The 13,480-nt window shown below is 47.1% G+C and overlaps 1 protein-coding gene across 8 annotated transcripts in view; it reads right to left on the reverse strand.

The window, feature by feature from the left end:
* The window catches only part of TMCO3 (transmembrane and coiled-coil domains 3), a 55,132-nt gene that overhangs the window by 34,900 nt on the left and 6,752 nt on the right, over positions 1–13,480 (reverse strand). For all 8 annotated transcript variants that reach the window (XM_074387398.1, XM_074387400.1, XM_074387403.1 and 5 more), the window contains 5 exons: positions 12,579–12,758; positions 10,993–11,184; positions 9,338–9,466; positions 8,464–8,556; positions 1,700–1,886 (listed from right to left, as the gene is read on the reverse strand). In XM_074387398.1, coding sequence (XP_074243499.1) covers positions 1,700–1,886; positions 8,464–8,556; positions 9,338–9,466; positions 10,993–11,184; positions 12,579–12,758 — 781 coding nt within the window. The remainder of the gene's footprint in view (positions 1–1,699; positions 1,887–8,463; positions 8,557–9,337; positions 9,467–10,992; positions 11,185–12,578; positions 12,759–13,480) is intronic.

Raw genomic sequence — 13,480 nt, forward strand, 5'->3', positions numbered from 1 at the left:
GTCCAGTTTCTCTCTGACTCTCAAACGATCCTAAATTTGTAAGCATGTAATGGGGATTTTTCTTAATCAAGTGGAGAAGTGGAGGTTTGGAGGAGGAGTTCACGGGAACATCAGTTCCTTACGGGATACAAGCCCCAGTATCCACGATTGTTAGGAACGTCCTAAGATCCACGATTGTTAGGAACGTCCTAAGACGGGAAGTAAGACTTACAATTTTTCCTCACAGGCCCTCAACTGTGAATCCAGAAGTCATTACACCCGAGCATGAACTACACACACACTCGGAACACGACGTCGCCTACACGCGAGTGTAAACTACACACGTGCTCGGAACACGCCATCACCTACACGTGAGCGTGAACTACACACGTGCTTGGAACACACTGTCACCTACGCGCGAGTGTGAACTAAACACGTGCTCAGAACACGCAGTTACCTATACATGCGCTTGGAACACGCCGTCACCTACACATGAGCGTGAACTACACATGCACTCGGAACACGCCGTCACCTACACACAAGCATGAACTACACACATGCTCAGAACACGCCGTCACCTACACACGAGCGTGAACTACACACGTGCTCAGAACACGCCGTCACCTACACACGAACGTGAACTACACATGCACTCAGAACACGCCGTCGCCTACACACAAGCATGAACTACATACGTGCTCAGAACACGCCATCACTTCACACAAGCATGAACTACACATGCGCTTGGAACACGCCGTCACCTACATGCGAGCATGAACTACACACACGCTTGGAACACACCGTCACCTACACGCGAGCATGAACTACACATGTGCTCGGAACACGCCGTCACCTACACGTGAGTGTGAACTACACACGTGCTCAGAACACGCCATCACCTACACACAAGCACGAACTACACATGCGCTCAGAACATGCCGTCACCTACACGCGAGCGTGAACTACACATGCACTCAGAACACACTGTCACCTACATGTGAGTGTGAACTACACATGTGCTCAGAACACGCAGTCACCTATACACGCACTTGGAACACACTGTCACCTACACGCGAGTGTGAACTACACACGCGCTCGGAACACACCATTACATACATGCGAGTGTGAACTACACATGAGCTTGGAACATGCCATCATCTACACGTGAACTTGGAGCACATGGTCACCTACACACAAGCATGAACGACACATGCGCTCGGAACACGCTGTCATCTACACATGAACTTGGAGCACATGGTCACCTACACACAAGCATGAGTGACACACGCACTCGGAACACGCCATCATCTACACACAAGCATGAACTACACACGCGCTCGGAACACGCTGTCATCTACACATGAACTTGGAACACACGGTCACCTACACACAAGCATGAACTACATATGCGCTCAGAACACGCAGTCACCTACACACAAGCATGAACTACACACGTGCTCGGAACACGCCGTCATCTACACATGAACTTGGAACACACGGTCACCTACACACAAGCATGAACTACATATGCGCTCGGAACACGCAGTCACCTACACACAAGCATGAACTACACACGCGCTTGGAACACGCCGTCATCTACACATGAACTTGGAACACACGGTCACCTACACACAAGCATGAACTACACACACGCTCGAACACACCGTCACCTACACACGAGCATGAATTGCACATGCACTCGGAACACACCGTCACCTACCTTCTTTGTCACCCCGAGCACTGCCCACGAGGAACCTGGACACGAGGGGCGTGCTTGACAAGGACAGACACGTGGAAATGAAGACGCTCTGCGTGGGTTTGATCCGCAAGAGATGCCCCCACAGCAAGCCAAATGCAATCATTAACAATGTCATGTAACATGGCCCTTGTAAGGAGATCTTCCACACCTTAAAGAGAACACAGTGATTCACACGCTTTTTAGTGACAACAGGCAACGACCACACCACGCAGACTGTGCATTTCTACCTCCAGGAAAGGAGGCAGAGCTGAGCTTTTAGGAAGCAACACTGGGGTCACACATCCAACATCATCTTCACACGAAGAATGCTCACACTGGGTTTCCTCAGTGCCAGGCACTGTCACAGGGCTGCACGCACACAATACATGCACACGTGTCCACTACGCACATGCACTCTTTCCCCATGTGTGTACACAAAACCTAATCCTCAGAACGACTTGAGGACAAGATGACAATTTCCCCCACTTTTATATGAAAACACTGAGGCACACATAGGTTAAGTGACTCATCCAGGGTCACGTGGTCAGTATGTGTTGGAAACAGGATGTGAACCCAGGCAGCGTGGCCCGAAAATCACGGCGCCTCTATCAGGTGCTTGGGGGTGCACTCAGCATTGTTAAATGAGATGGGAAAGGGGGAAAAAAGCACATTTTAATTATAAAATAATACCAACTACCTATTTACATAAACATAAATATTACTTACTAACCAAATAAATTAACCTGAACTCCTCCTATTCTACTGGAAGTACTCATTCAATTTTTTTTCTCCTCATTGCACAGTCCCAATCAAAATAAGCATCAATTAATTCTAGGCCCTCTACTGAAAGTGAAAGTGGTTGGGGGGCTCTAGAAGGAAAGGATGCAGGGGCTGTAGGCTAAACAGGTGTCGTGGAGCAGCTGGGCACAGGCAGCTCTGGGGCGCCCACGTGAGGAGCCCACCAGCCCCGACATACACAGGCAGCTCAAGGGGGACCCACTGACCAAGCCCACCAGCCCCGACATACACAGGTGGCTATGGGAGACCCACCTGCATAGCCCACCAGCCCCAGCATACACAGACGGCTCTGGGGGACTCACTCACATAGCCCACCAGCCCCAGTGTACACAAGTGGCTCTGAGGGGACCCATTCCCTAAGCCCACCAGCCACCAAACAGCTCTGGGCTGCAGAGACTCAGACAGTCTCTACTCTGCTCGGCCCCCTCTGCTCTCTCCTTCCACAAGAAGGGGAAGGGTCAGTCCCCACAAAGGCTGCTCCTGAATTTCTCTTCTCTACTTCCTACCTTGCAATCATGAGGGTTATCGCAGCGCTAATCTCAACCCTTCCTCTTCCTAGTATCGCAGCTGAAGAGCCACGGAAGCACCTGCGCAGGCCATGCCGGCTGCAGCCTGAGGAGGCCCCGGGCTCAGGGGTCACCTGTGAGCAGTGCTCTCCAGCTCTGATTTAGGGTCTTCCTAATGCTCAAGGGACACCTGGAGTTGAGGCCTGACCTGCCGCTAACTCACCGTGTGCCAGGGTGGGTAGCAATCTCTCTAGCTTTAGTTTCCACATCTGTAGAGAACAAGCGAGACTCTGTTACCTCTGAGGTCATTACCAGAGTGAACTTTCTCTGACCTTACTATCTTGTGTCACCACACACTCTGGTCAGGAGGGCCCTGGGAGCAAGGTGTGGAGACGCCACAGGGGAAAAGGGCTCCGGGAACGGCCACAGGGGCACAGGTGAGAGTAAGAAGCTTCCTGTTCAACATGAGACCTGTGCACGCATCAGAAACCCCACCTGCGGGCCCACCCAGGTCAGAATCTGTGGGTTAGCAAGCACCCCAGGTGGCCGCATGCGCGCTGGAGGGCAGGATGTGCTGACGGGCGGGCTCCTGGGCGACCTGGCTCCCTCTGTACTAGGACCCCAGCCTCAAATACTGCCTCTTCAGTCACTGTCTTCTTCCTCTTCTAAGACACATTCTCCTGAAATCCCAAAACACAAGCCACAGGGTAGGGGCACATCTACGTTACACACAGCCTCAGCTGGCACGCACCAGGCCAACATACCTTGGGCCCCTGCAGCCCTGGAAAGCCCGGAACATCACAGGTGCTTGTAGGAAGAACAGATAAGAAACGAGAGAGAAGCAAACAAAACTGCCAACCCCAACGACTCTATGAACGATCGAGGGAGAGGCAGAAACTGACAGACTCTTAAAAGATCAAGTTTAAGGTACAGCTGAAGTCAAGCTAGAGGTGCCAGCGGTTACCACGGCGAGAACAGAGCTGGCCGCTTTCCTCGGCTCTCACACTACAGCGCTTCGGGACGTCAGCGTTTCAAGTAGTTTCTCATCATACCTTTAGAGGTCCTAAGACGGGCCTTCTCGCAATTATAAACATTTCAAAAACCCAAGGAAATTATTTTCCCACCCACAAGCGGGGCATGCAGGCTAACCCACGTGGCAGGAAGCTCAGCAGAAAAGCTACTCCAGGTAACTCAGGCTGTTCTGAAGCTCGACCAGGTATTTAGACCTGAGTAACAAAAAGGGAAAAATAAACACATTGCTTATTAATGTTATTTTCTGCAATCTGAGTCCACAGACCTAGAAAAACAGCGGGATGCTGTCTCCAGGAACCAGAGTGGGGCTGAACTCCAAGGGCTCCTGCCAGGGGCAGCAGCACAGGCTCAGGAATGGGTGAGAGGAGCTGGGACCAGGAGACCCTCCCCAGCGCCGAGACACCTGTACATCCCAGACACCTGCCGGCACTACTCAGTCAGGTGTCAGCAGGGAGTCTCACAGACGTTTCGTGAGTCCCAATGCAGCGTCCGTCCATGCATCTGACTCTCACCACACAGAGCAGCTGAGCACAACTCAGAGAACGCCAGGCTCTTCCTGAGCCTCCAAGTCCACACCACCAAGCAGGCACCTCAGAACTGGGTGCAAACCCTAGGAAGCACCATTTAGACAGCAGCACTGATGAAACACGTGCTCACACTGCTTACAATTATCTTAACGTTACGTTACAAAATGTTTTTTATTTAACTGTGAATACCATAGTGGCGAAAAATACAAACTACAAAAACGCAGAGTCAAAAGAAACTTGAATCTTCCAGATTCCTCACTGTGGGAGAGGAAATGAATGTTCCGGCAGGTAGGTGCCCGGCGGAAGCTCCGCCGCACAGCCAGAGCTGCAGCCCGTCCCGCCTCCCCTAGGGGTTTGCTGTAAACTTCTCTAAATTATACATACACACACCCACAGCCACACCCAGACAGGCTCATGCTGCGCCACGAAACGAAGGCCGCCGGTTCTTACGGGGCCTCTTGGACACTGGTGAGGCAGGGCACGGAGCAGCCACGGCCCGACTCCCCCCGTAACACGCTCCTCCACAGGCCGGGCAGCCACGCGACCCACACCTCCTTACCCTCCTACCCGTAACACGCTCCTCCACAGGCCGGACGGCCACGCGGCCCACTCTCCCTTACCTCTCCCAGAACATAACTCCTTCACAGACCAGGCAGCCACGTGGCCCACACCCCCTTACCCCCCAACCCATCACACACTTTTCCACAGGCCGGGCAGCCACGCGGCCCACACCCTCTTACCCCCCACCCACAACACACTCCTTCACGGGCCGGGCAGCCACACAGCCCACGCCCCTCACCTACTTGCCAACATGCTCCTTCACAGGGTCAACGGTAAGGATGGGGCCGCTTTTCCTTAGGACCCAGGAGAGTGGTGAATTCTCTTTCATCTCTGAGTTCATAAATTAACAATGTACAAGATCCATAAACAGATACAAAGTACCTGGAGAACACCCTAAAGTAATTCAGAACGTCTTCTGAGCTTCAGGATTGCTCACAGGAAAGGAAGAGCAATGAGGTGAGGGACAAATGGAGTTTTAGTGGAAACACAGAAGAGTGAAGAAAATGAAGTTCTGGTAAGAGGATGAACTGAGGAAGCAAATGGGAAGAGAACATAAAGAAGAAGACGCCAATGAGACCAGAGTTTACCACTGACGTAAACACAAGACTTTAAAAGTTGATTTTTCCTTATCATGACAAAATATATACTGCTTATTACAGAAAATTTGGAAAATATGGAGAAGAAACCAGCCACCCATGGTTCCCTGGCACACTTACTTCCTGTATTTTCCCCACGTATCAGTGTTGCCTTTACATTGCCACAGTCATGCTACGTGCTCCTTTTTCCCCCAAGTTTAGCATTATGCCAAACATTTTCCTTTGCTAGTGCATGCTCTTGTAACTTTGCAATGGCTACCTAATCGTCCATCAGGAGTCATGGCACAGTTCAACTGACCATTAGACACTCAGGACTGCTTCTACTGTTTCTTAAAAACTTATAATGGGGAGCTGAGACCTTTAGAAGGTAAATTTTTAAAAGCTCATGTTTGATTCTTTGCCTTGGATAGAGACCTAAAAGAACTACTGGGTAAAGGCATATGGACATTTTAAGGCTCTTAGGTCAAACTGCTAGACAGCTCTTCTAAAAGGTGTACAAATCCACAGAGCTGGAGAAAAGCTCAACAATCTATGCATCCAACTAAGGACTAATATCCAGAATCTACAAAGAAGAATCTACAAAAAAATCAGCAAGAAAAAAAACAAAAAATCCCAATGAGAAGTGGACTAGGGAGGCCGAGGCAGGTGGATCACGAGGTCAAGAGATCGAGACCATCCTGGCCAACATGGTGAAACCCCGTCTCTACTAAAAAATACAAAAATTAGCGGGGCATGGTGGCACATGCCTGTAGTCCCAGCTACTCGGAGGCTGAGGCAGGAGAATTGCTTGAACCCAGGAGGCAGAGGTTGCAGTGAGCCAAGATCGTGCCATTGCACTCCAGCCTGGTGCCTGGTGACACAGCAAGACTCTGTCTTAAAAAAAAAAAAGAAAAAAAAAAAGTATGCTAAGGGCATGAATAGACAATTCTCAAAAGAAGATGTACAAATGGCCAAAACATTAAAAAATGCTGAATATCATTAATGATTGGGGAAATGCAAATCAAAACCACAATGTGATACCACCTAACTCCTACCAAGAATGGCCACAACCAAAAAATAAAACTAACAGATGTTGGCGTGGATGTGGTGAGCTGGGAACACTCCTACACTGCTGGTGGGAATGTCAACTAGTACAATCACTATGGAAAACAGTGCGGAGATTCCTTGAAGAACCAGAAGTAGAACTACCATTTGACCCAGCAGTGCCACTACCGGGGAAAAGAAGTCACTCGACAAAGATACTTGCATACGCATATTTACAGCAGCACAATTTGCAATTGCAAAAATATGAAACCAGCCCAAATGCCCATCAATCAACAATTGGATAAAGAAAACGTGGTGTGTGTATAAATATATACACCATGGAATACTACTAAGCAATAAAAAGGAACAAAATAGCAGTATTTGCAGCAACCTGGATGGAATTGGAGACCATTATTCTAAGTGCAGTAACTCAGGAATGGAAAACCAAACATGGTAAGTTCTCACGCATAAGTGGGAGCTAAGCTATGAGGATGCAACGGCGTAGGAATGACACACTGGACTTGCAGAAAAGGGTAGAGAGTGGCAAGGGCTAAACCTGTGTACAGTTTACAGTTTACAGTGTACACAATGTAAATGTGTACAATGTAAAAGATGACACATTGTGTACACTGTACAGTTTACACCAGGCGTCCCCAAACAACGGCCTGCGGGCCGCATGCGGCCCCCTGAGGCCTTTATCCGGCCCCCGCCGCACTTCAGGAAGGGGCACCTGTTTCGTTGGTGGTCAGTGACAGGAGCACAGTATGTGGCGGCCCTCCAACGGTCTGAGGGACAGTGAACTGGCCTCCTGTGTACAAAGTCTGGGGACGCCTGCTCTACACTGTACACAATGCTGCTGCCGGGTGACGGGTGCACCAAAACCTCACAAATCACCGTTAAAGAACTTATTCACACAAACACACACCACCCACCTGTTCCCCAAAAACCTACTGAAATTAAAAAGGTAAAAATTTAAAAAAGAAAGAATCCTACGTGAGAGGGCTGAGTGATTAGGCCAACCTGACACTGTGAATTAAGTCACTTTGTTTAAAATGACCAAGTCTTTCACGGAAAAAAAAAAAGGATACACACTTGTGATTTCTCATGAATCTGGTTCAGGAATGCCTATTACAGTCACCTAAAAACTTTTGCTAAGTCGATATTAGTTTTCCAGGTAGCACTGTAGGCAAAATGGTATCTGATCTTAATTCACAGGGGTTCTTTTTCTCACCAACAGTGTTCATTTTCTCTCTTCCCACCCCAGCTTTTAAGCAGCTACTTTCCTCTTTTTTGAGGTGTCTGTTGAAAAACAGTGTCTTTTAATTAAGGCACTTCCAATTTACAAAGCTTTTTCTAGGGTAACACACTGAGTGTATAACCTCTATGACATCTGACTCGCTAACAGTTTTGTACCTTCTGGGAGGGACCCACCTATTCAAGCTCAAACACATTACTTTTCAGACCTTTCCTGAAACCGCCATGTGAAAGCTAATTCCAATTCTTCATTGAATTTCTATTCTTTCAAACCTCACTTTTTTTATCTTTTTGAATTTGCCCCAAAAATATCAAACTGAAATATCATACTCTATTCTAAAAACATTTAATTTGACAGTTAATCCATCAACAAGTATTAAAAGTATATGAACCAAAAGCACATGATGTGAAGTTCCTTAGAGGCAGCAACAGATTGATGAGGTCCTTACCTTTCTTAGTTTTTCTGGAGAAAATTCTAAGCCAACAAGAAAAAGAGTAAAAAACACCCCAAATTCTCCTAATGTCTCCACTTGCACGATAGACTGAAAAACACACAAAAAATAGACCATATAATTTTACAAGTTTAACATATTAAGTATAATTAACTAAACAACCATGTCCTAATATGCCCAGTGGAATTATCAAAAAAACAAAGAAAAACCACACACAGCCGGGCACGGTGGCTCACGCCTGTAATCCCAGCACTTTAGGAGGCTGAGGCAGGTGGATCATGAGGTCAGGAGCTCAAGACCAGACTGGCCAACATGGTGAAACCCTGTCTCTGCTAAAAATACAAAAATTAGCCAATGTGGCGGCAGGCGCCTGTAATCCTAGCTACTCAGGAGGCTGAGGCAGAGAACTACTTGAACCCGGGAGGTGGAGGTTGCAGTGAGCCAAGATCGTGCGTTGCACTCCAGCCTGGGCAGCAGTGGGAGACTCTGTCTCAAAAAAAACAACAACAACAAAAAAAAAAACAAAAAAAAACCACGGTTAATGCAGTACTTTGGTTGAATTCAGTACGTGAAGGGCAGTCTGAATAACCTGGCCCAGCACGTTACTAGGAAGGACTCCTTAAAACTAACAGAAGGGAAAGACAGGAGCAGGGCTGTTGTCCCCAGTCACTCCACCCGTTCCTTAACAGGCACAGCGGCTTCCGTAGGGTTCAGAGAAGACTTCCCATGAAACTTGAAAGGGCATGTTCTTTGAAATAGTTTACAGCAAACTGGTATCTTCATTAATTCACATTCAACACTTTTTAGTCATTATGAATTTTCTTTTATATTCTGTCAAGCAGATACTAAAACAGTTAAATTTTGTTCTTACCTTAATACTATTTAGTCCTGAAGGTCCCAGAAGTACACCACAAATAATATAACCAAACATTGTAGGTAATCCTATAGCTGTACACAGCCAGCCACAAGGCAAGGACAGCATTCCGATGGTAACAATGTCCTGAAGGAGAACAAAATAAGAAACAGAGTGTCAGATAAAGTGATAAGAAGAGGGCTGGCTGGCTAAGAAACGGAACAGGACACAGTTCCCTGATTTCACCTGATGGGAGTGAAGAGTGAAGACAAAACCACAGATTTTCCTACTGCTGAGTGTCCAAGAGAAGCTGAAAACCTGAACAGTGTATTCTGGGAATAGACGTAAAAGATAACAGCCCCCCTCAGCATCCCTGGGGCAGTGGTTCCAGGATCCTCCCCACCCCTGTACCAGACCCTTGGATCTCAAGTCTGAAACGAAACAGGAGCCTAGCACGTCCTCCTGGATAAGGTGCCTCTAGATTACTCGTGACACCTACACAATGGAAACTGTTATATATAAATTTTTTACTGTACTGTTATTCTTGTTTTTTTTCCTGAATATTTTCATCTACAGTTCATTGAATCTGAGGATGCAGCCTGTAGACACAGAGGGCAGACTGTCTAGCAAAATTTTTGTTTTGCTCAAGCCCCACAGAGTGTCCTGAGAATTCTGAGTCGTCGAATTCCACTGAGTTTTCTAATCTTGGAAACTTTCAGTGCTGGTGTCCAAAACGCAGTTCATGGGGTTTACCACGACGGGTGCGGGCAGGAATCTTTAGTGAGTGCCAGCAGTGCTGTGCCTGCAGTCTGAAGCTCAGTGAGGAGCAGGATGCTTGCACAGTCTCAAAACCTCTCCCTGGAAATTGCTGATTCATTACAACGGGAGAAAGACTAACCTCACGGAGACCTCTGCCCCTTCTTGGAGGGCCCTGACGGTGCTGCATGGCAGCCCCAGCCCCTCCTGGGTGGGGCCCACTCCACTGTGACCACATCTCTCTCTGGCTGGTCTTCTTCCTCCTGCCTGGGGCAGCACCAAAGGATCTTCTGGCTTGGTTTCTGCTTCTATACCAACTTCCAGTCTCTGCTGGAACCTGAAGGTTTCTCAGGTCCTGCCGGGCTTCCCTAAGGGGCTGCACCTGTCACCGCCACTCAGTTCCCTCCTTAGTGACCACTGGACCATGATGCCCTCAGCTTCAAGCACTTCCCTGCAGAGCCTTTTTCTAGACTGGGTTCCTGGGGGGAGACAGGTCTGAACCCAGTTCCATCTGGAATGCCACACTGCTGGGTGGGTTCTCACATTCTGCACCCCATATGTAACTCCCTGGCCAAGGCCTCTCTGCCTTTCAAGGATTTTTAACTTTAGTGAAAAGTTTTTAGACAACTAAAAGGTTTAGTCCCATTACAGTAACTCCTAATTTCAAAGTCTTCCAAATTCTCCAAAACAAAATTAACTTTCATTTTAAAGTTATCTTATTCCTTTCAGAAAATAAGATTAGAAATTAAGGGAAGATGGCTCAAATCACAGAAAAGGTAGGGATTTCTAGAAAAATCTCTTAGAAGGAAGGCTGTACACTCTAGTATCATGTTCAGAAGATGAACCTTGGTCGTACTGACACTGTGAACCAGGACAAATGGGGGAAAGGTGGGCGTCCCCACCACATGACTCACTACCTTTATAAAGTGGTGATCCGCGCGTGGGATGGTCGAATCTCTGGGCTTGGTCAGAATATACTGGTTGTTCTGGGAGTCGATCAGCATGCTAAGGCCCAGGTCGCCCTCCACTTCCCGTTTTGTCATGTTTTGCTTAGAATTGGCCTCTTCTTCCTCCACCCTCAGAACTGCCTCAAAATTGACCCCCTTGACCTGTAAGAATAATAATGTTATGCAATTAAAATCAATTAAGTGCTTTCAAATTTTAAAGAATGAATGCTAAACAGAAGAATGTTAAAAATGTAACACTCAACGCTCATTAGCAGTGAATCAGGACTTCTTTCTCAGTTAACGAAATGACTTAGGAGTGGACAGGTGTAGGCTTTCTGCTACTTTCCATCATCTACTTCACATTCTTTCAAAAAATTCACAGCCCTTAAAATATCAACGAGTTCTCCTAATTCCATAATTAGTCAATTTCTAAACACCTTATTTCTTCTGCTCTATTTTTACTCTCTCCGCTTTCTTCTCTAATCTTATTCTGATTTTTTATTACCCAACCCTTTCGCAAGTCCTCAAGACCCACAGTAATTTTCGTCACCAATCCCACTTTTTTTCTTAGAATCTTAAACACACTACACCAAATGAGCAGCCTGAATTCCCGATTCAGAGATAAAGATCATTTTCAAGGTGTTCACTGCTCCCCCTGCCACAGGCGTTCAAACCAGAGCGACTCCACCTCGAACACGAGCGGCAAAAGGAGGATGAGACCTTCTGGGCTGCCTTTCCAGGACAGGCATTCTTAGTCACAGGATGAGACAGGAGGTCAGCAAGACTTGTATCACAAGACACAGGCCACGAAGACCGCACTGACGAAACATTGGATGCCGTGAAGAAGCTGCCAAAACCCACCAAATCCAAGATGGCTGTGAAAGTGACCTCTGGTGGTCCTCACTGCTCATTATACACTAATTTAATACATTCGCACGTGAAATGACACTCCCACCAGCGCCATGACAGCTTACAAATGCCATAGCAACATCTGGACATTACCCTATGTGGTCTAAAACGGGAGGAACCCTCCGCTCTAGGAAACTCCCACCCCTTTCCCAGAAAATTCATGAATAACCCACGCCTTGCTTAGCATATGATCAAGAAACAATCACAAAAGTCACCCTCAGGACTGCTCTGCCTACCGAGCGGTCACTCCTCTGTTTCTTTACTTTCTTAATAAACTGGCTTTCACTTTACTCTATGGAGTCGCCCTGATCAAGAACTCTCTCGGGTCTGGACTAGGACCCCTTTCTGGTAACACCCAGTAGGTCGGCATTAAAACCCAAAGTCCAGACTTTCTTGAGAGCAGAGGCCCAATCCATCTGGTCTCCGGAAAACAGGCGCGAGCTGCTGAGGGGAGCCGACCGCCGGTGTCAAAGGCGTAAAAGGAAAATAAAGGGATGATCAGCTTACTTCTACAAGACCAAACTGTTTTCTCTACGACAATGAAGTGTTGTCTGTCTTCACTCTCAACTACACTGAAAACATACACGCGCGCAATGTCAACACCACGCCTTCAATCAGCACGCGGCTCAGCGGTTCTGAAGACTTACGGATTTATTGTCATCAAAAGCATGTTCCTCGATCTCTTCCTCCAGACGATCTGCTGCCTTTCTCACATCTTCAAGGATTTCATCAAGCATGGATAAACTCTTGTTCTGATGCTGCATATTCTTAAGCGCTTCAGCTTGATGTTTTTCTGCCGCCAAAAGTTCCACATACTCTGTTTCTTCCTATTCATTTGTAAGAAAAGAGGGAGATACATGAAGAAATAAGCCAGGACGTGACTTTCTCAATCAGTTCTCCCGCTTTCTTGGTCAAATGTCCCTCTTCATATGTCAATAACGTTAACTCTGGTCAGCTAGGGAAGTCACGCATCCTAGTTATTCAAATATAACTGAGCTTAGCAAAACATTTAGGCAAAGTTTTTTGTACATGTACATCGACATGTGAGAAACATTCGTTACACAAAAGTAGTGTAGTATCTGCAGGTCATCTATTCACACAACTCATTTCCTCAACAGTGACAGTGCTCCAGCCCTATCATGTGAGTGCAGCAGTACTTTAAAACCAGATCTGAGACCTGAATGTGGCGCTACTATCTAAACTTGATGCACAGTCAAATTCCAGTTACAAGGGAAAACTGTTCCAAAACACATGTACAAACCAACAGCATTCATCATTTGGGGAACTGATGAGTGATGTTGGAAATAGTAACCTAGTAATCTATTTTACACAATTATATTTCATCAATAATTTACTTTTAAACATTTATTCTTGGCTGGGCGTGGTGGCTCAAGCCTGTAATCCCAGCAATTTGGGAAGCCGAGGCAGGTGGATCACGAGGTCAAGAAATCGAGACCATCCTGGTCAACATGGTGAAACCCCGTCTCTACTAAAAATACAAAAAAAGAAATTAGCTGGGCATGGTGGCGCGTGCCTGTAATCCCAGCTA

Source organism: Saimiri boliviensis, chromosome 16 (assembly GCF_048565385.1).
Source record: "Saimiri boliviensis isolate mSaiBol1 chromosome 16, mSaiBol1.pri, whole genome shotgun sequence".
Taxonomy (NCBI): Eukaryota; Metazoa; Chordata; class Mammalia; order Primates; family Cebidae; genus Saimiri; species Saimiri boliviensis.